The sequence below is a fragment of the Somniosus microcephalus genome, chromosome 12, assembly GCF_052327205.1.
Source record: "Somniosus microcephalus isolate GS21.2 chromosome 12, FLI_Smic_1.0, whole genome shotgun sequence".
Classification (NCBI taxonomy): Eukaryota; Metazoa; Chordata; class Chondrichthyes; order Squaliformes; family Somniosidae; genus Somniosus; species Somniosus microcephalus.
The window spans coordinates 115,643,150-115,666,372 of NC_140998.1; the positions used below are offsets into that span (position 1 = coordinate 115,643,150).

A 23,223-nucleotide genomic window follows, 5' to 3' on the forward strand; every position below is an offset into this window, starting at 1 on the left:
GCCAGATGATTACAGGTAATCTTTCTAACTGCCATTTATCACACCTCGGCAGAGAGATAATCACAGCAATCAAAGGTGTGAATGGTGTCCAAACAGGTCAGTCAGGAAAACATTACATCAAAGAACAATGAGGTGGGGTCACAAGGGGTCAAATATTGCAGATGCTGGGGTCTGTATGAAAAACAAAAAAAAGACAAAAAACATTTTAATTTTTTTTGCTGGAAATCACAGCAGGTCCGGCCGCATCTGTGTAGAGAGAACAAGCCAATGTCGACTCGAGTCTGGATGACCCTGCATCAGGTGGGGTTACATGTAGCGTGACATGAACCCAAGATCTCTGTTGAGGCCGTCCTCATGGGTGCGGAACTTGGCTATCAGTTTCTGCTCGACGATTTTGCGTTGTCGTGTGTCTCGAAGGCCACCTTGGAGAATGCTTACCCGAAGATCGGAGGCTGAATGTCCTTGACTGCTGAAGTGTTCCCCGACTGGGAGGGAACACTCCTGCCTGGTGATTGTTGCGCGGTGTCCGTTCATCCGTTGTCGCAGTGTCTGCATGGTCTCGCCGATGTACCATGCTCCGGGGCATCCTTTCCTGCAACGTATGAGGTAGACCGAGTCACATGAGTATGTACCATGTACCTGGTGGGTGGTGTCCTCACGTGTGATGATGGTATCTGTGTTGATGATCTGGCATGTCTTGCAGAGGTTGCTGTGGCAGGGTTGTGTGGTGTCGTGGTCGCTGTTCTCCTGAAAGCTGGGTAATTTGCTGCGAACGATGGTCTGTTTGAGGTTAGGCGGCTGTTTGAAAGCGAGTAGTGGAGGCGTGGGGATGGCCTTAGCGAGGTGTTCGTCGTCATCGATGACATGTTGAAGGCTGCGAAGAACATGGCGTAGTTTCTCCGCTCCGGGGAAGTACTGGACGACGAAGGGTACTCTGTTGGTTGTGTCCCGTGTTTGTCTTCTGAGGAGGTCGGTGCGATTTTTCGCTGTGGCCCGTCGGAACAGTCGATCGACGAGTCGAGCGTCATATCCCGTTCTTACAAGGGCGTCTTTCAGTGTCTGTAGGTGTCCATCGCGTTCCTCCTCGTCTGAGCAGATCCTGTGTATTCGCAGGGCTTGTCCATAGGGGATGGCTTCTTTAACATGGTTAGGGTGGAAGCTGGAGAAGTGAAGCATCGTGAGGTTGTCCGTGGGCTTGCGGTAGAGTGAAGTGCTGAGGTGTCCGTCTTTGATGGAGATTCGTGTGTCCAAGAATGAAACCGATTCTGAGGAGTAGTCCATGGTGAGTTTGATGGTGGGATGGAACTCGTTGATGTTATCGTGTAGTCTTTTCAGTGATTCTTCGCCGTGGGTTCATAGGAAGAAAATGTCGTCGATGTATCTGGTGTATAGCGTTGGTTGGAGATCCTGTGCAGCGAAGAAGTCTTGCTCGAACTTGTGCATGAAGATGTTTGCGTATTGGGGTGCGAATTTGGTCCCCATGGCTGTTCCGTGTGTTTGGGTAAAGAACTGGTTGTCGAAGGTGAAGACATTGTGGTCAAGGATGAAGCGGATGAGTTGTAGGATGGCGTCTGGAGATTGGCTGTTGTTGGTGTTGAGTACTGAGGCTGTCGCAGCGATGCCGTCATCGTGGGGGATACTGGTGTAGAGTGCCGAGACGTCCATCGTGGCCTCCGATCTTCGGGTAAGCATTCTCCAAGGCGGCCTTCGAGACACACGACAACGCAAAATCGTCGAGCAGAAACTGATAGCCAAGTTCCGCACCCATGAGGACGGCCTCAACCGAGATCTTGGGTTCATGTCACGCTACATGTAACCCCACCTGACGCAGGGTCATCCAGACTCGAGTCGACATTGGCTTGTTCTCTCTACACAGATGCGGCCGGACCTGCTGTGATTTCCAGCAAAAAAAATTTAAATGTTTTTTGTCTGTTTTTTTGTTTTTCATACAGACCCCAGCATCTGCAATATTTGACTCCTTGTGACCCCACCTCATTGTTCTTTGATGTAATGTTTTCCTGACTGACCTGTTTGGACACCATTCACACCTTTGATTGCTGTGATTATCTCTCTGCCGAGGTGTGATAAATGGCAGTTGGCAAGATTACCTGTAAACATCTGACATTATTCTCTGACTATATAAGCTGTGTCTTTATGCATTTCTCCACTTTACCTGACGAAGGAGCAGCGCTCCGAAAGCTTGTGATTTCAAATAAAGCTGTTGGACTATAACCTGGTGTTGTATGACTTCTTACATTTGTCCACCCCAGTCCAACTCCGGCATCTCCACACCATAGTTACAAGATTCATCATGATGTCAGGACATGAAAAGAATTAAAACTAATTTCAACATCAGGTAGAAAATATCTGGTTTAGAACAGGCGGTGTAAATTGACTCCAAATCTGCAGCAAACTCAGGTTCAATTCACTCTCAGTTTGCTCTGTGGGGTATAAATGCACCCCTAGAATTTTGCCTAGAATACTGCTCTATATGACTTCTTGATTCCTTCACTCATTTTGGGATACAAAACACTTGCAGTCTTCTGCTTCTTTGGCTTGGAAGCATTAGCACTGCAAATGGACTCTGCTCCTTCAAGCCAGAGCAGCCTGTTCCGCAGTTTTTCTGCAACTGCCAACAAAATTTGAAGAGAAGGGGTAACAAAAGGTACTTTGTGGAAGGTCCTTCTACTTGAACACACATGTAGAAGTTAGGACATGGAATAATTGATTTTCCAATACATCGCACTGGGACTGTGTCCACAGATGGACTTTGAGTCGGGCAAAAGACAAGCAGGCCCTGGGCCGTGGAGCGTGGAGCCAGCGACGGTGAAGAGGAGGCCGCATTGGAGCATTCACATCCTGACGATGTGTTCGGCGAGTCGGGCGGAGGAGCGCAGCGCAACGAGCAGCAGCAGCAGACTCATGACATGCTGCAGCACGTCAGCCGGCAGCTCCATTTTGGGTAACTCGCAGTCCGGCTGGGAGGAGGGGAGCCGGGCATGGTGGCCAGAGCGGGAGAAGCAGGCCACCACACGTGGAGCCGGCAACAGTGAGGAGGAGGCCGCGGTGAAGAGGAGGCCGCGGTGAAGAGGAGGACGGAGCGGCTGAGGGACATTGTGCTCCCACTGCCACGGGAAGCCATTGTATTGACTCTGAACGCGGTGCTGTATGTATAGCTGACTCGTCCCTACGGGGAACAAGCATTCCATTGTACTTGTTACATATGGCAAATAAATCTAATCTGAATCTGAAAGTAAAATACTAGAGTTAAACACGAAATCTGAGCTAAAGCAGACATGAAAATAAATGCAATGGGGCAGAATTTGCAGTCAGTATGACGGCGTACTCTCAGAGCACGCCATCTGACCGCCTTTGAAATGGACAGCAAAGCGCATGCGTTAACTCCCGAACTTGCGATCCGTCGAGTTCCGACTTGACAGATCATCTGCTCCGACATTGAAATCCTAATTGCTGGCACAGAGTTGGGCTAATTGCCCACCAACTGCCCAGCAATTGTGTATGAACATTTTACGGCTGGTGTAAACAAGTGCAGGCGCCTGTTTGCACAGCGTAAGGGTAATTTTGGAAATACATTATATATTTAATTTTAAAAGCTTAAATTACAAGCCAGTCTTTCAAACTTACCGACAGGTGGGTGGTGTTCTCAGTGAGGCTGCTATTTTTGCGATTCTGAGGCCGGAAATGGAAACATGTCCTATTACCTTATCTTAGCTTACAAATACTTTCAATGGTGTATGAAGGTAGATGGAAGTGATAGAACATCACATTTATGCATCTCACCTCAGGAAACACAAGCAATGACATCCCCCATCAGAGTAGAAAACTCTTCCAAAAATGTCATCGTAAATGGTGTTTTAAATTGGATAAATTCTGAGCTGTTTTACAACTGAATGCTGTAAGGCCAATGTAGAGCAAGCGTGCTTGAGTATTCAATTGAGATGAACAGCACAGCAACTGTGGAATATGATTTTTGTGCCATTCCACTGTAGCCTGGCATATATCCTTTTTATTTTTGGATGCAAATAGAAAGTTGCTGCATTTTGCTTGAATGTTGCAAGCATTTACATATGACCCACAGGATTATTACAGTTATATTTATTGTCCATGAAAAGTAATATACCCTCTTGGCTCGTGAATGAGAGACTGGGGGTGAATGAGGGACCTTCTGTTTGCTGATTGGAGCACCGGCCCACATGATCCCAGGAACGCTTACGCACACGGTGCACCCCTGGGATCCGCGGACCACTATGCTGCGCTCAACTCCGCAGCGTCTGACAGTAACTTCTCGAAGTTGGGTTCCCAGCAGCTAAATGCACATTCGGTTTGGATGCTGGTGGTGTAATCCTTAGTTACAAACTCTGGGCCAATATTTATTTTCCATCACTGCTGAGACTGTACAACTGCAATTGTCACTCAAGGAAAGGAATGAAAAACTGAAGACAGTCATTTGAGCGCGTGCCCTTATGTACCATGTGATGGAGAAGCCACATGAATTCTGAATGAATTAATAGGACACACATGCCTCTGATTTTTTTGATGCATCTTTTATCTACCATTAGTCCACATTGCCAAACAAATAATTAAATTTGGCTCCTTTGGGTTTTGGGGGCTAGGGTAAATCTAAATTTTAAAAAGCTTTGCTCATTCTGGTTTTGCATTGTATCTACTTTGGAGAATAGCAGACCCCAAACTGTGGAATTTATTTAATCTTTAGATGCTTCTCCCATTTTATTTTTAAATTATTACTTAAATTAAGTTTTTCTGCATTAAAAAAAATGAATGTTACTAGTGTAATAACCTTAGTTGATGCAAATTAATTACTTGGGCAGAGTTCTAAATGAGAAAAAGTAAAATAACACAATTGTAGACTCCAAAAACACAGAAAGGGCTTCATACAGGTTAAGACACCAGCAACTTCTCACTTAAACAAAGCAGGACTAAAATGAGGAATGGTTTCTCAAATTATGCAATATTATCCATTGGAGAAGTCTTTTAAAACAGACACAGTGCTTGTGGTTAAATAAAGGGGTAAAAATCAACCATTTCTCTATTGGTACATTTATTCATTTCAAGTACAAAACCTACTGAGACTAAATTTTATACCCCGAGGAACTTGTCTCACACAAAATCTAAGTATATGCAGTGTTGATAATAATTTTCAATGATCTGCTGGCGTAGATCAATATTAGAATTTAGCTTCCACTTTAGCAGATGAGAAGTGACTTGGAATTATAGCTTAAAATGTAGAATGCCTTTAAAAATTACCCTGAGGCTTCACATTAGTTGTAGAACATTCGACTTTAGTGGTCAAGATTTAAGCTAGGTTCTCAGCCTTGAATGTTTTTTAAACCCAGTTAGCATCAGAGAGGAAAATTCATAGACCCTGGGCCAGGCTACATGACAGCATTGTGTTGAAGCACCATACATTAGGAGGAGGAAGAAATCAAACCACCCGGCCCCAGAAGTCAGTCGATGTGAACCAGCATTTATGGAAGATTTTAGCCCTGACCATCACATCCTCTTGGTTGAAGAAAGATAAAGTAAGAATAAGAAAGCAGCACAAACAAGAATATGGGGAGATCAGAAAACAATCTAAAAAGTTGATTTTCATATAAGCACCTCAAAAACAGGCAGCAACACATGAACAAGGTCGCAATATCTACCTGACTAACATGATTTCCAATGCAACACAATGCACAAAATATTTTTTCCCAATAATGAAAATGAACACACTGTTAACATGCTCCCCTTTGGAGCCAGGCCACTGCAGCGCCAGAGAGTGAGGTCAGATCATTTTGTGATGCATCAAAGTTCTTAAATTACAACAAAAAGCACTTTTTTAGGACATAAAAAAGGGCGTTTTAACAATTTTGCAGGTCCCCACTTGTCTCTCTAAAGTCCTTTTTCCTGGAGGAACAGTGTTGTGCGTTACATGCAAATGCATGTTACATTTGAACATTTACTGCAACGGACTTCAAAGTAATTTTTGCATATATGAATTGCAGAAGTTTACATTGAGAAATGGGCTTGAAGTCCATGTTTGGGTACATTTTGATAGGGTAAAGTTCGGTTTTATATGGAAAAAAAAGTTGAGGGAATACAAGCTTTGGGATCTACTATTACAATTAATAATGTAAATAAATAGTTAAGTAAATGCAATTTTTTGCAGGATTAGACTTGACTTGGATTAATGATATGAAATGCAAATAATAATTTAAACTATAGTATTTTGAACATCTTCAATAGACTACTGTGCAAGTGTAAGTATCACAGGGACACTATTGCTTACCTCTTGTTTGCGTTCCTTTATGGTCTTTTGCCAGAGATTCTGAACAACAGAAATGTATTTCTTGTCTGTGACATAACAGTTTGCCAGTAAGATATTGCTTAAATTTGTTCCACTTTTCATAGCTTCAAGAACTTTCTGGACATGGCTCAGAGAAAGTGCAGCCTCAGATTTGACGCCTCCTTTGCTAAGCTGCATGGTGCACGGGACCAATCCAATCTGACCAGCACAAAATATCTCATCTCCAATCTAAGAGGATAAATGAAAATAATTAGTAATGTGCTGATCTCTATCATGAGGAATGAGATCATTCAAAATAGCAAATGCATCACAAATTTATATTATAAACTATGTGCATATGTACACACATTATATATATATTACATAAAATATTTAACTGTAGCGCAGATTCTAAAGGCCTAGATAATTTATGCTGTTCAGCAATCTATGTTCTGCAGTCTAGATGGAGCTGCAAAAAAATAAGCACATCCAACCATTTTAACAATGTCAACTGTGTGTTAATATATATGAGTGTCATGTTCCTAAATGTTATTTATTTGATTGCAACCAAATTTTCCATTATAAAATAAACCTAGAGGGAAATTAGTTATAAACTAAGTAAGGAAACCTTTTTCCACATATTTAGGGTTGTAAATGCTTTTGTCATTTGCACTAAAATATGAACCAATTAATCGAGAGATACGTACCCTATTTCTAAACATTAGCACTTTTCCTTGACAGCATGACTTACAATAAAAACTAGTTTGTGCAAAACTCCCGATTTGTTTTGATATTTAAAAAAATCATAACTGGCAGATTCTGTTTATGAAGGTGAGCCATAAAATGCTGAGACAAGGAACTGTTATGATCTTGGTAATCAGCATTAAGGTTGAGGCTTGGGATTGCATAAAGCACAGCTGGCTCCAGAGTAAATCTTCTTTTACTCTTCCCCCATGAATGGACCTAAACCTCAAAAAGCATCAACCAGTCTTCTGGGCTCTGAGTGAGTGTGCAAAATTGAGGGTAATATCATGTTATGTCCTCACATTCTCTAGGAACTCAGGCGAGATTGCACAAACTCATTTACACATTTACAGAGAAGTAAGAATTTCACCCCATCAAGCTGGGGGAGAGGTTAATTCAAGCAGCGGTGTCCATGGGCTAAAAAAGATATGTATTTGCATTAAACAGATCATAAAAGGTGCAAGAAAAGCTGTCTGAAGTACTTACATAGAAAAAAAAAGTTGATTAAAAACAGGACTGTTTATTTAAACCTATTGTGATGGAAAGTGAACGTGCTGGATCAGAAACCAAGTAATGTGAATGCAATGTAGTACATTTGGTTTATAAGCAGTTTCATTTTTCCTCCTTTTCAACTGAGTTTTGAATGGGACAATTAAATGTACTTGTTCAGAAATATCAACCACTTTTTTTTTTTTTTGAGGTGTATCCTTGGAGTACTTAACAAGAAATAATTATTTTTGCATTGATTTGGTAAGTTTGGTCATGGACCAGTCATGTTCTTTATCATAATGCATAAATGCACTCAAGGATGCTGGGTATTCTGACATTGCATTGATATATAAACTTGTACAGAAGCTCACTTAATGCAAGTGCCATATTCTGAGAACTCTAGATACAACAACTTGCATTTATGTAGCACCTTTAATGTAGTAGGTCCTTCACAGGAACATTATTAAACAAAATTTGACACTGAGGCACATAGGGAGATATTAGGGCAGGTGACCAAAAGCTTGGTCAAAGAGGTAGGTTTTAAGGAGTGTCTTAAAGGAGGAGAGGTAGAGAGGCAGAGGGGTTTAGGGAAGGATTTTCAGAGCTTAGGGCCTAGGCAGCTGAAGGCACAGCCACCAATGGTGGAGCGATTAAAATTGGGGACGCTCAAGTGGCTAGAATTAGAGGGGCGCAAAGATCTCAGAGGGTTATAGGGCTGGAGGAGGTTACAGAGATAGGGAGGGGCAAGGCCATGGAGGAATTTGAAAACAATTATGAGAATTTTAAAATCGAGACATTGCTGGACTGGGAGCCAATGTAGGTCAGCAAGCACGGGTAAATGGGGCTTGGTGCCAGTTAGGACACAGGCAGCAGAGTTTTGGATGAGCTTAAGTTTATGAAGGGTGGAAGATGGGAGGCTGGCCAGGAGAGCATTGGAATAGTCAAGTCTAGAGGTAACAAAGGCCTGGATGAGGGATTCAGCAGCAGATGAGGCGGGGTGGAGTCGAGCGATGTTACAGAGGTGGAAGTAGGCAGTCTTGGTGATGGAGCGGATATGTGGTTGGAAGCTCATCTTGGGGTCAAATACAACACCAAGGTTGCGAATGGTTTGGTTCAGCATTAGACAGTTGTCAGGGAGAGGGATGGAGTCGGTGGCTAGGGAACGGAGTTTGTGGTGGGGACAGAAGACAATGGCTTCTGTCTTCCCAATATTTAGCTGGAAGAAATTTCTGCTCATCCAGTACTGGATGTCGGACAAGCAGTGGGACAAATCAAAGACAGTGGAGGGGTCGAGAGAGGTAGAGCTGGGTGTCATCAGCGTACATGTGCAACCTGATGTTGTGTTTTCGGATGTTTTGTCGAGGGGCAGCATGTAGATGAGAAATAGGAGGTGGACAAGGATAGATCCTCGGGGGACTCCAGTGGTAACGGTGCAAGAGAGGGAAGAGAAGCCATTACAGATGATTCTCTGGCTACGATTCGATAGATAAGAATGGAACCAGGCGAGGGCAGCTCTACCCAGCTGGAGGAGGAGAAGTGTTGGAAGAGGATGGTGTGGTCAACCATGTCGAAGGCTGCAGATTGGTCGAGAAGAATGAGGAGGAATAGTTTACCACGGTTAGTCACATAGGTTATCATTTGTGACTTTGACAAGGGCAGTTTCAGTGCTGTGGCACGGGAAGAAACCTGATTGGAGGGTTTCAAACATGGAGTTGCGGGAAAGATGGGCACGGAGTTGGGAGGCGACAATACTTTCAAGGGCTTGAGAGGAAAGGGATGTTGGAGATGGGGCGTAGTTTGCAAAGGCAGAGGGGTCAAGGGTGGGGTTTTTTTTTTTTTTTAAGAGGGGGTGCTGATGACAACAGATTTGAAGGGGAGGGGGAACAGTACTTGAGGAGAGGGAACCATTAACAATATCAGCTAACATGGGGGCCAGGAAGGGAGGCTGGGTGGTCAGTGGTTTGGTGGGAATGAGGTCGAGGGAGCAGGAGGTGGGTCTCATGGACAAAATGACAAGTAATAGAAGTCCTTCAGCTTTTTATTCCATAAAAAAACCTTTATACCATTTTAGGAAAAAAACACCTTAATACAGATGAAGAAAGGTACATGCTGGTATTTTCTTTTATTCGTTCATGGGATGTGGGCGTCGCTGGCAAGGCCAGCATTTATTGCCCATCCCTAATTGCCCTTGAGAAGATGGTGGTGAGCCACCTTCTCGAACCGCTGCAGTCTGCGTGGGGGGCGCTAAGTGGCCAGATTAGATTTGTCCTGCTTTTTGTGGACAGGACATACCTGGGCAGTTTTCCACATTGTCGGATAGATGCCAGTGTTGCAACTGTACTGGAGCAGCTTGGCTAGAGGCGCGGCTAGTTCTGGAGCACAAGTCTTCAGCATGACAGCCGGGATGTTGTCGGGGCCCATAGCCTTTGCTGTATCCAGTGTGCTCAGCCGTTTCTTGATATCACGTGGAGTGAATTGAATTGGCTGAAGACTGGCTTCGGCGGAGGCCGATATGGATCATTCACTCGGCACTTCTGGCTGACGATGGTTGCAAACGCTTCAGCTTTGTCTTTTGCACTCACGTGCTGGGCTCCACCATCATTGAGAATGGGGATATTCATGGAGCCTCCTCCTCCAGTTAGTTGTTTAATAGTCCACCACCATTCACAATTTTGTGAGAACAGGTTTGGAGTTAGATTGGAAAAAAAAATTACATTTTGTTTGACTACTATAATTTGGGAAGATGAATCATTTGGGATGTGAGAGTTTATGCAGTAAATTTCTGCCACATTATTAAAAAATTTAACTTTATTATTTTTCCTTTCCTACTCAGCTGCAGGTAAACAAAAAACCTAAATGTTGTGGAGTAAATGTATACACCACAAAGACCTCAACTTGAGAAGGAACCTGGGGAGAACAAATCAGCAAATCAGAGAAAGATAGAAAGAGAAAGTAGCAGAAATTGCTCTTAGCAACTTTTAGACTACACTTCAAAAAGTGCTTCATTAGCTGTAAAGCGCTATGGGACGTCCGGTGGTCGTGAAAGGCGCTATATAAATGCAAGTCTTTCTTACTCGAGTTTGGTCTGCTGACACTGGATACCTTACTTGACAAAACTGTTACATTGAAATAAAAACAGAAAACACTAGAGACTCATAGCAGGTCAGGCAGCATCCATTGAGAAAACACGAGTCAGTTGACGTTTCGGGTATAAACCCTTCCTCCAGTTTTGAGGAGTTTAGACCCGAAAAAATGTTTTCTGTTTTTGTTTCAGATTTCCAGCATCTGCAGTATTTTGCTTTTTGTTATGTAGAAATGCTCTTTTAACACAAAGTGGCGGTTAACTGGCTTTTCTCCTAAAGTTGTTTTACATCCTTTCCCTCCACTTACTACTTCTTTTACTGCCTCTCATTGCATCCTTCCTTAACTTTTTTTTTTGTCTTTCTCCACACACGGTCCTGTGTTATTTATAATCCCAGACCTGGAATTCAGCTCTGTGCATTCAGAAGCAACGCCAGTTGTGAGATATTGATGTTTATATCAAGGAACGGTTCCACAAACAGGAGGGAAAAGGAAACACAAGTTACTGCAATTAAAGAAATATTGCCTCTGCCAATCCGCCCTCCCTATTAGCTGTTTTAGTAACACATGACTCTCTTAATAGCCTCCTTGTCTACCTGGTGTGATGTAAAGAATAGTTCTTTTTAAAATGGAGTTGTGCTTTGAGAAGTGGTTAAGTCAAGGTAACCGCTTCTAAAGCTGATAAGAAGGGACATAGGAGAAGGCAGTGGCTGCATATTTTTACTACTGTAAATTTTGCTGTGGAACCTACCACTGTTGATAGTACAGATACGCAATATACTTAGAGTGGCAGAAGCTTCGAGTTTGAAATAAATTAAATAGAACAGGAAAGCAGGTTTTACTTATTGTGAATTAACTAAACTCCCACTTGATTTAGCTTCTGTAAGCAAACATCTAACAGGCAAAACATTTTTTCCATTTTTGCTATTTTCCTGTTCCCTTCTTCTGCACTACACTCTTCTATGTTTTTCTCTCCATTCCAGCCTCTCCCCCCTGCTCTCATCCTCAACATTCAGCTGTGGCTTAGTTGGTAGCACCACTGCCTCTGAGTCAGAAGGTTGTGGGTTCAAGTCCCACTCCAGGCTGACACTCCAGTGCAGTACTGAGGTTGTGCTGCACTGTCGGAGGTGCCATCGTTCGGATGAGACGTTAAACCGAGGTCCCGTCTGCCCTCTCAGGTGGATGTAAAAGATCCTATGACACTATTTCGAATAGGAGCAGGGGAGTTATCCCCAGTGTCTTAGCCAATATTTATCCCTCAATCAACATCATTAAAAATAGATTATCTGGTCATTAACACCCTGCTGTTTGTGGGAGCTTGCTGTGCACAAATTGGCTGCTGTGTTTCCTACATTACAACAGTACTTCAAAAAGTACATCATTGGCTGCAAAGCACTTTGGGACGTCCAGTGGTCGTGAAAGGCTCTATATAAATGCAAGTCTTTCTTTCTTTTCATACTATAAACAATGTCTGAGATAAAATTTAAAATGACCCCTAGATTTCAGTAATTTGACCCAAGCATAGTAATAAAGCTTTTATGGATTCCTGCAGTTCTGAAGCTTGACGTTATTTCCAAACTTTGTACAAGGAAAACATAATGACACAAATCACACCCAAGGGATATTCTATAAGTTGGTGATCGCTTCTCATTCCAGATATTTGCAAGACACCTTTGTTGGATGACTTTGTGCTCTCTTCCAGGATGACACGCTTAAAACACCTGTTTTTGAAGGGTAATGGATTAATCAGTAATATATTAAAATGTATCTTATTAATGCTGCAAGCTGTTTGAGTTATCCCTGCTATCCCAATAGGTCACAGGTTCAGATAAGACCCATTGACCTGCTGACCTGTCAGTCAAATACTTGCTTACAAGATGCTGCCAATGTAAATAACCACAAGTGACAATGTGCTAATTGCTGGCTTCTGCAAAGCCATGTAACCTTATGACCTTAGGGTAGACCTCAACGGCTGGATCAATTAGAACCTCAGGCAAAGAACCCATACTGATATACGCAGATAGAAAATCTTTTTATAACAAGATTAGGGATGTTAAATTTGTAGCCTCACTGGTAAATAATCCCAGCTCTTCAGGTTCAATTAGTGTCTTAATGGTTGCAAATGCGATCATTTATTTTAATTTTTCCTATTATATGAAGGCAATCTGAAACAGAATAAACAGTGATCAAGATTACAATTCACAAGATGAGAATGAGGGAACATGGCCTATCACACATAATGCCTGAGAGCCATAAAATGAACACGTCTTGAATGACTGTACTTACTCCACTCAAAAGACTAAATTTAGTAAATGAAATGAAAACTAAAATTATCTTCATTCAATAACTTCAAATTCAGAAATTAATAATTAGTATAATTATACAACTAGTTTCTGCAGCTCTTGGGTAATATGTTTTTAATCAGGCTGTCGTAGTTGAAGCTTGTGAAAATCAAATTATGTTTTTCATTAAAAAGGCTCAATTTGCAAAAGCCTTCATCCATTCAGCATTCAGAGAACTGTTTTATTAAACTAAGCATTTTACCTGCACTGTCAACATGTTTTCTATTTTTACAAGTCAATCAAGGTACACCTTTATCTATTTTGACCAAATATATTAAAGTAAAATGAATAATCAAGCCTTCTTACTTGGTATTACTTTATTTCCATTTTGTATTGTGCACCTATTTGTATGAAATAAATTATTTTAGGAGAGCTGAGTAGGTACAACTGTAAAGACATTGGACCATAGAACTGAAAACCTGAATTTAAATCCTGGTCTTTTCTTATTGCTGAAAGTGCGAGCTGATAACAGCACGGCAAGGTCAACAGGCCACCTGGAACCTTGGTGAACAATGGGACCAACAGTCTATTTCCTCAATCAATGAGAGTTAAGGATAGAGAAAGAAACTGAGCAGCAACAGAGATGGAAATAGGGTAAAATAGAGTCAAATTAAGTAGAGAAAGAGAAATAGAGAGAGGGAAAGAAAGATTGGATTAAAAGAGAGAGAAAAAAAGAGACAGAAAGGAAAAGAAAGAAAAAAATGTAAATTTTAAAAATCTCTAAGAACAATTTACTACCTGCAAGAATGAAACTCCACTGGTTCATATGTCAAATAAGTAATTTGGGTAAGGAAAAGAAAACTAGAAGAGGCATGGGGGTCATCTTTCTATACAGATCTTCAGCACCTATTAGTAAATCGATGAAAAGCTATGGCCTGGAATTTGCGATAAGAATAACGGTGCGGCTATCGGCGCTCACTGTAATAATGGAGGAAATTTGACAGCCACTTCTGGAGTACGCACATGTGCAGTTAAATGTGGAAATATAGTCAGAGATACCCCGCTCCTTCACAGGATGCACTGTTGCAGTCCTCACCAATCGACTCAGCATTAAAATGAATTCAACGGCATGAACTTGCTGTACTTGCCCACTAGTTCCACACTTAAAATGGCTGAAAACGTTAGGGCTGGTGCATGCAGGAGTGAGTTTTTAATAGCGTAATAAGTGATAATTACTGCTGAATAACTACTCTGGCCCTGAAAAAATAATTTTACAAGTGTGGAGTCTCATTCCCTCAGAAGAAAGTTAGTGTTGGAGATTTTTTTTACTTTTTTCTGTCTGTCTCTTTTACCTCTCTCTCTTAATCACACCTGTATTTCTCAATCTTTATTTTGCTTTCTGTACATCATTTAAATCTAATTTATATTTCCTGCTTTATACTTCTTGGTTTGGACTCTGCATGTCTCAGTTAGAATTTTTCAATCTGATTGGTTGAAGAGCCTTGCCGTTGCTTACCCTGCTCACACATGCCACAAATCCATCATAGAGGGCAGCGCGTTGGAAAAGATGCCGGATTAGAGGAAATCTGTCAGTGAGGTGAACAGCCAGTGTTGTTCCTTCACCACTGAGAGCAGAATCCCCAGGCCAAGATGTATTGTTGGGTCTGTAAAGATACTCCTGTCCTCATAGTACGAAAGATAGAATGAATGCTAAAGTTTCCTTGATATTTCCAGGGAAGTTATAGGATTTTTAATTTACTCCTACCTTTAGAAGTTTTATACAAGCATGCTCTCTGCTCTGAACTTTAAAACACGAATGGAACTCCTGGTACAATTTATACTGTACATTTTGGTGTACCGTGTATTATACAATCAGGAACATTCAATTAGAAGTGCCATATATCATGACGATTCATTCAAATAATGAGATTTCAGCATTTCTATCGCAAGTCGCAACAATTATGTTCAGAAATGGTGTCCAAATTGCACTACCGCCAGTAACAGTCAGATTAGAAATGATGGAATGAGCTGAAGATCTTGATAATCATGCAGCAACATATGGGTTTGCCATATCCAGTATTAGAGTGATGCAAATTATAAGAATAGTCAAAAATACCAACGAAGGCAAAAGTTGCTCAAGAACAGGACAATGGTAAACTTTGATTCAGCGCAATTATCACTTGCATAAGTAGAATTAGCAGACAACAGAATTTCCTGGCTCTAAATACATGTAATCCGTGTCTTCTAAATTGAGGAATATAGATAATGGGTAACGGGTCAAGGATCATAGTGCATGTCACTAACAAGGCTGTAAAAAGCAAAAGGGAAAATAAGAAAATAAGAAAAAACAGATAAAACTTGAGTTTTAAAAGAATGGAGATCCTGGGAGGAAGGAAAGGCTAAAATAGGTAAGGAGTTCCATAATTGAAGCTTAGATAAGCAATGATCATAAGTGGTATTGCTAAAGTAGGGAGTGATCAGAAAGGTTGTGACGGAAAGAAAGCAAGAGGAGTGGAGGAGGGCTGCCCATCAGCAAACTTATTTGTATATTGGCCTAGAAATTCAGTATAGCCACATTTGGGGTGCTACAGCCGGGTGGTCGCTAAATTTTGCGCCCGGCGCAACTTAGCGCCACCTTCGCCAATATTCAGTTGCATCGCCCCAAGAGGTTGCTGCTGTGCTAAAGCAGGCGATGCACGACTATCATAAGGCTCTAAGCCGGTGAGCCGGGGCGCTACCACCGAGGGCGGGCGCAGCGCAGGTGCGGCGAGTTGCTGATTGAAGGCAGACACGCTGGCGCCGGTCAGCTCTTAAAGGGGGAGGGTGGATTTGTTTGGCTGCCACGCCCTGCACACTGCAGCCCTGAAGCAAGGCCTGACCATTGCTGCTTGACCAGTTCAACGCCCAGGACAATGGAGAAGGCCAGGGAGAGAGCGCAGCGCTTCAGCGAGGGTGACCTGAAGGTACTGGTTGGCGCAGTGGAGCGCAGGCGCCTTGTCCTCTTCCCTGAAGGTGGCAGGAGGCCGCTGCCCAACGAGTATCAAAAAACCTGGAGGGAGGTGGCAAACAGGGTGACCTCCAACAGCGTGGTTGGCAGGACTCCTGTCCAATGCAGAAAAAAGTTCAACGACCTCATTCGGGTTGTCAGGGTGAGTTCCCTTTCCAGTATCCTCCTCATCCCTACATGTGCACCTCACTTTATGGCCAAAGGGACCTGAAAGCCCTAATGCCCAGCCCTCATCCAGCAGCTATGGGACTGTCATGAAAATCACTTGCACATTCAGGACTTTACACACTGTCAGGGCTATTCCACCATGGGAGGCAGTGCAGGCAAGATGAGGGCTTCACACTGTCAGGGCTATTCCACCATGGGAGGCAGTTCAGGCAAGATCATGGCTTCACACTGTCAGGGCTATTCCACCATGGGAGGCAGTGCAGACAAGATCAGGGCTTGACACTGTACTTAGAGACCGTCCTTTCTCTTGCAGGACAAGCTGTCCCACAACCGAAGGCAGCAGCGACAGACCGGGGGAGGCCGTCCTGACCTCAAACAGCTCAGCGACCTGGAGCAGCGTGTGGAGCGCATTATGTCAGGCCGGCTGATTGGCCCCGTCGCCAGTGGAGATGCCGACCCTGTTCTGGGCCCCAATGGTAAGGGCATCACCTTTTTGACCTCTCTCTTTCCACTTGCGCCTCACACCAGCATCCTTTGTCACTATCGAACCAATGCAGTGCATAGCAGCACTCATGCCTCCCTCGCTGCCGCCCTGTCCTCACTCTAAAGCAACTCTTGTGCCTCCCTGCTTTCAGATGGCGAATCGCCAGGTGAGGAGGCAGGCCCTCAAGCTGGCACTGTGTCTGAATCGGAAATCGAGGAGGAGGAAGAGGAAGCCGGCCCATCAGTGACACCCTCAGCCGAGGCAGCCCATGGCCATGATGGGGACATGTCTTCCCTGGAGGGGAGCAGGGGGGAAGGGTCTGAGGAGAGTGAAGCTCCGGGGCCCAGCGGGCTGCAGCAACGCGGGAGGGGTGGGGAAGCTCGGCGGCCTTCTCCCTGGAGAGTGAGTGCAGCCTCCAGTCCTGCTACGGTGAGCGCAGAGGAGGTGCGGCTCCTTGCTGAAATGGGTGCCCAGGCTGAGCGCAGGCACACTGAGCTCATGGCTGCAGTGGCAAGGATGCCTGACTCCATAGAGTCACTGGCAAGGCGTGTACAGGAATTCGGGGCAGCACAGGCCAGGAGTCTGCAAGAATTCAGTGCAGCACGGGCCAGGAGTCTGCAGGACTTCGTGGCAGCACAGGCTAGGAGTCAGCAGGACTTCGCTGCATCACAGGCGGCTTCCAGCCAAGTGCTCAGTCGTGCCGTGCATTCACTGGCTGCTGTCATGCAGACACAGACCAGGGCCACACGGGCACTAACTGCTGCCACCCTCGCTGGATCGGCCAGGCATCGCCGGGGCACTCGCCGCGCCACTGCAGCCCAGCAGTCTGTGCTTCAGCAGATTGCTGCGCATGCTGCAGTGCTGGCCCGTGCGAGTGCCAGTGTATCAGCCGACCATGGAGTGCCTGTGCTCTGTCAGGTTGGCAGCATTCCTGCAGCCAACACTGTCACTCCTCCACTGCAGCTGCCACCACCCGTAGGACAGACTGCTGCCGCCCAAGCAGAGTTGGAGCAGTCAGCAGCCGGCCCCTCCAGGCCCAGAGCTGGTCCAGGCCGACCCCCAAGGGCATCTACCATCTCACCATCTGACCCTCAGCAGCCTTCCCCCAGCCTTGCTGCAGCCACTGGGGTCCCATTGAGGAGGAGCTGCAGGGTGGGAAGGGGCTACTCGCGGAAGCGAGACGGATCACCCTCGCAGAGGAAGAAGTAGAAGGTGTGGCCAAATGATTTTTTTATATATGAGGCCGAGAGGGTTTTTTTTTATATATGAAGGCCGAGACTGTTGTGTTTGTTTATTATAAAGGCCCAGGATCATGGTCATTTTTGTTTAACTGCTTTTTGCATTTTCTGAAGGTTGTGAGAGCCAGTTATGTCTCTGACTGCTTTTTGGGGGATTTCTCTGAATTAGTTTGTCATGCGGGAAGGGCACAGAGTTTGCACAGTGAAAAATTTTCTTTAATCGCATTGTCCATGTTTGCTTTTGGAAGTATTTGTTGCCTTGACCGGCTGAGGGCTTGCGGAGCGGCTACATTAAACTTCTTTCATTGGCACAAGCCATTCCCTGAGAGGGGGCCTAGAACTGAGTTGCAATAAGCCGCCGACGGACGGCCCTTGCACTTTGTGCCTCCCTCCCGTGCTGGTGCTCCTCCTCCTCCTCTGGTGGTCCTCCAATGTCTGCTGGCAGTGGCCGAGTCCTGCGGATAGCCAGGTTGTGCAGCATGCAGCACACTACAACGAAATGGGAGACTCGCTCAGGCGAGTACTGTAGGGCTCCCCCGGAACGATCCAGATATCGGAACCGTTGCTTGAGCACGCCGATTGTGTGCTCAATGATGTTCCTGGTTGCTTGATGGCTGTCATTGTATTGCTCTTCAGCAGGGGTGCTGGGCGCACGGAGCGTGGTCATCAGCCAGGTGCACAAAGGATAGCCTTTGTCCCCGAGAAGCCATCCTCGTGGGTGAGGCTGGGCTTCGAAAATGTCTGCCACGGAAGTCTGGCGCAGGATGAAGGCATCGTGGCTGCTGCCTGGAAAGTGGGCATTGACAGCTAGTGTGAGCTATCTGTGGTCACACACCAACTGCACGTTGAGCGAATGGTAGCCCTTCCGGTTGCGGTAATCCTCGGCATTCTGTAGAGGTGCCCGCAAAGCCACATGCGTACAGTCAATGGCGCCCTGCACCATGGGAAGCCCGCTAATGCTGCAAATCCCACTGCACGCTCTTGCTGCTTGTCCAGGGTCATGGGGAAGGAGATGAACTGACGTCTCCTTCTGAAAAGGGCATTGGTCACCTGGTGGATGCAGCAATGTACCGTGAACTGGGAGATGTTGGCAATGTCCCCAGTAGCGGATTGTAAGGAGCCGGTGGCATAGAAGTTGAGAGCCACCGTCACCTTCACTGCCATCGACAGAGACGTCCTGCACCTCAGCTGTGGCTGCAGATCTCTGCGAAGCAGGTGGCAGATCTCATTGACCACCTCCCTTCTGAATCGCAGCCTCCGAACACACTGCTCCTCAAATATGTTGAGATATGAGAACTGCTGGCGGTATACCCTGGGTGGGTAAGGCCTCCTGTGCCGACGCCTGTTGGCCCTTCTCCGTCTGGCCATGACTGGCACTCTCTCACGGCGTCTCTGAGCCCTTTGAATGCAATGCAGTAAGCCAACGTTTCCACCCATTGCAGCCCCCATTATATGTTTCGAATCAAGGCTATGGCACTGAAAGTTAAATCCAAGTGCAAAGCTCTGGCCTGAAGCCACAAGTACCTGTGCGAGCGTTGAGTCAAACCAGAAAGCTCTCTCCCTTTGTCTCTCTCCAAATATCCGTCTCTCACAAAGAAGGAGTGGAACAGAATGGCTGCCACTTATACTGCAGGAGGAGGCCCCTTTAATTAGCGCCCGCCGCGCCCCGCAGCGACTGGGAACCGTTCCCCTCTACCAGTCGCTGGGGGCGCCAGGCGCACATAAGGGCGGCACCACTGAAGTTCCGGTTCGGGGCGCACCAAGGGCGTTGCACCATGAAATGACGTCAGGATCTGCACGCGCAGCTGAGCGGGCGCTGCGGTTTTGCGCCGCCGCTAAATCTTAAGTGAAGTTCGCGAGAGGCGCAGATCGCGCCGCACCCGGGCGCTAGCCGCTTAGTGCCCCACTTCTCCTCCTCCTAAGGCGCTAGCGGCTGGCACTAACAACGGAATTTCTAGGCCATTCTGTCTAAGAATACAAGGTGGAGAACAGTCCTCAGCATTCTGGGGAGGGAAAGAGTCCAGAATAGCTGCATGCCACACCTAACCAAATTGTGAAGCATTATGTGCCAGCAAGGGAATGTTATTTTTCTACCATAAATGACATTGTGCCGTTTTCATGAGTGGGAAATAGGTCACCCAACAATTTTTCAGTGTTAAAGATGCTAATATAACATTGGGAAGCAATCTGGGTTTGACTACACATTACAGGAAATCAACTACTAGTAGATCAATACGTTGTTTCAACATTGCAGTGTTAACAGTGGCCGTAATTTGCGGTCAGTGGCGAAACAAAGGCGTTCACTGCTGGCCCCTAAGTAAGCTTCCCACAAAGATCTTGCAATCTCTGTGGCAAGAAGTTCGGCTTTTCCGATGTGCAGCTGAAATCAGTGAAAGTTAATTGGAGATCTTTACTGCGAGCTGCTGTGATGTCAACAAGCTGTCTAAGCAGCCAATCACAATGCAGAATTCTTATAAATAATAATAATAATAATTCAACTTTATTGTCATTGCACAAGTACATGAACAACGAAATGTGATCTTGCAAGCTCCCATGACTGGGAGAAGCAAAGCCGCTGCGTCGGTGCGCGCCGCCATTCCATTTCCACCATTCCTCCTGTCCGACAATCTTCAGCCCAACGCCCGGGCCTGCTCACCAGCCGCTCCTCCTTCCGTGACCTTCTCACCAACCGCCCCTCCTCGGGGCTCCTTCCATGACCTTCTGCACCTGGTCTTCCCTGATGGTCACCCCTCCAGGTACTAACCAGGCCTGGCTCTGCTTAGCTTCCAAGCCTTGCCAGTGACCCTGTCCCTAGTCCCAGGAACAGGGCGAAGAACCAGGAAATGAGTAAGTTCCTTTGATTCTAACTTTTTAAAAATGTTAGAGAGCAAAACAAAGCTTGGGGCTCTCACATGCGGAGGTAAAGATGAACAAACTTTTTTTTTAAATATATTTTTTTAAAGTTTCTTAAATATTTAAATTTTTATTAAAATGGATAAATTTGACACGCCACAAAATTAAAATGAGTTTTTCAGGGCCACAACATTTGTTTAGCAGTCAATACGCTGTTAAAACCCCAGTTACACCTAATCCAAAAGGGTCTAACTTTTAATGGGGTATTTAACAGCAAAGTTTACGTCAGTTTCCCTGATTTCACAGATTACACTGATTGCCGGCTGTGTGAATTCCTGCCCCACCTCTGCAAACCACCCCCCACCCCCCCCCCCCCCCCCACCGCGAAGCAACTTTGATTTTTTTCCTATGTTAAAAGCACTAGAAGTGTGTAATCTGTTGCTTGTCCATTTAATAATTTACAGCAAATTAAAAGTAATCTTAAGTTTAATTTTTTTTCCAGCAATTTTTCTACATCAATTATCTCTCCTTCTTGAAGATGTCGCCTCCTACTTTGGGTACAGTTCCACAAGTGCCCTCTAATATCTCACCTGTGTTGCCATTCTTCAGCTGTGAAGCTGCTTTTACATTGGTGCTTACTTAGATTGAAGCCATGAGCTGGGCTCCCAGGATTTACACTGCTAAATCAAGTTCTTTACTCTGGTGGTAGACTTCTAAGCCCCAGTTTATTATGCTTCAGCCACTTTAAGGGAGCCAGAGTTAGTACTGTCAACAATAGACAGTCATCTAAAGTACTTATACTTTGAAAGCAAAACAATGAAAATGGGTCTACTGTGCAGTTAAGTCTTGCATCATGTGGCTGCTTACACAAGCCCAAGTTATGCTGGAAAAAGCATTTGGAGGTATGATGCACAACTTGTGCCAAGTGCCACTTGCCCCATAACCAAGAGGGCAGGACTGCCCATTTATAGCATATTTAAAAAGTATTACCTTTGGTGTAGAGATATAGAAAGAATAGCCTGCAGCTTTGTAAGTGATCAGAAGCTGTTTTAAAAAAGTCTCGAGTAGGGTCAGGTTTTAATCAAACCTCTGATAACTAAGGGTCATCGACCTGAAACGTTAACTCTGTTTCTCTCTCCACAGATGCTGCCTGACCTGCTGAGTATTTCCAGCATTTTCTGTTTTTACCTCTGATAACTAAGTTCTATTAACTTTATTCTTCATTTTATAACAATCTATTGCTGTTCTAATGTTCAATAGAAATTTCTTTTTGATGTTGAATCTGGGGTTTCAGTCTACTAGTGGATCTCTTGCAATATTGCTTTCAGGCAGTGGATGAGATCGGGGCTCTGTGTTGTGGAATTCCACTATGCCCCCAACTCACTTGCCAGCAATCATCCCATGGCCCCAAGAAAAAAGGTGGTGGGTTTGAGGTAGTTGGGCAACAGGAGCAGGCTGGGCTGGGGAGGCAGTCTGGTTCTGAGGGCAGATGGAAGCCATAGAGGAACAGGTGTGAAACTGGCCAGGCTAGGGAGGCAGGCTGGGCCTGAGGGACAGGGCGGGAAGCAAGAGAAGAGGCAGTGAGTGTGATTGGGTGGCTAGAGTCATGGGTGACACACTAGAGTTCACAGGTCATTTTTTTTAGCATTCATCTATTTTTCACGTTTATTGGGCTGGTTAGAGACCACAGATGAAGTTGACTTAGAACTATCACAGCTGTTTCTTTTTTTTTCCCAAATTGATTCATTGCTATTAACCAACTGACTGATAATACAAATCAATCAGAAAAGAAAGACCTTTAGAATGCTACATTCATTTCTAAGATAAACTGTTTTAATCAATTTAAAATTTATGTTTCTTATGAAATAATGGTCAATAAAGTAAGATAATAAACTTATGTCAATGCATTCATTGCTCTTAACTATCAAGTAGTTTATTGTAGGCTTTATAATGCATCTAAATAAATTTAGTCCCAAGTGTCAGGTATACATGAACTGGGGAGTACATCATTCACATTCTCTTTAATTATGAATGATAAATAAGATGAAAGCACACTATGGTACATTAGGCACATACAGCTTTGATGTATCTTTCAGATCTGTCTTTGGCCATGATACAGTGAATAAAAAGGCACCGAAATGCCTTGTGACCTTTCAACTGTGTTGCATGTACATTTTTTAGTAATATTTCTTTTTTTAATTTTAATTATAATGACTTTGGCTGAGAAAAATCACTTACAGATTGAAAACAGCAAGATGATTCCAAGTTCGATCACTGAGTCTGTGCTGAACTAGCTAATATCAGCTGGGCAGAAAAAAGGACATGACAATTAACCTCAGCAGCCCTAGATTAGAGAGGGACTTGGATGTAATGTCCTCTCACAGTTCAGCAGTGTGCTGAGACAGGCTGTTGAGGCTTGTATATGAAGAATGGCCATTTGTGCAAGGGACCTTATGAGGACTGGCTCCTATGAAACAGATACCCAGCAAAGAATCAATGTCTTCAGGTGACGATGGGAGGGAAGAAAATTGTCAGAGAAAAATGATTAGAAGAAAAATAAACTAATTCAA

General features: G+C 44.5%; 1 protein-coding gene across 4 annotated transcripts in view; it reads right to left on the reverse strand.

Annotated features, from left to right (window-relative positions):
- The window catches only part of dph6 (diphthamine biosynthesis 6), a 307,645-nt gene that overhangs the window by 103,491 nt on the left and 180,931 nt on the right, over positions 1–23,223 (reverse strand). For all 4 annotated transcript variants that reach the window (XR_015080288.1, XM_086003446.1, XM_086003444.1 and 1 more), the window contains exon 13: positions 6,311–6,556. Coding sequence is in view for 3 of the 4 variants with exons in the window: in XM_086003446.1 (XP_085859572.1) it covers positions 6,311–6,556 (246 nt within the window). In the remaining variant the exon portion in view is untranslated. The remainder of the gene's footprint in view (positions 1–6,310; positions 6,557–23,223) is intronic.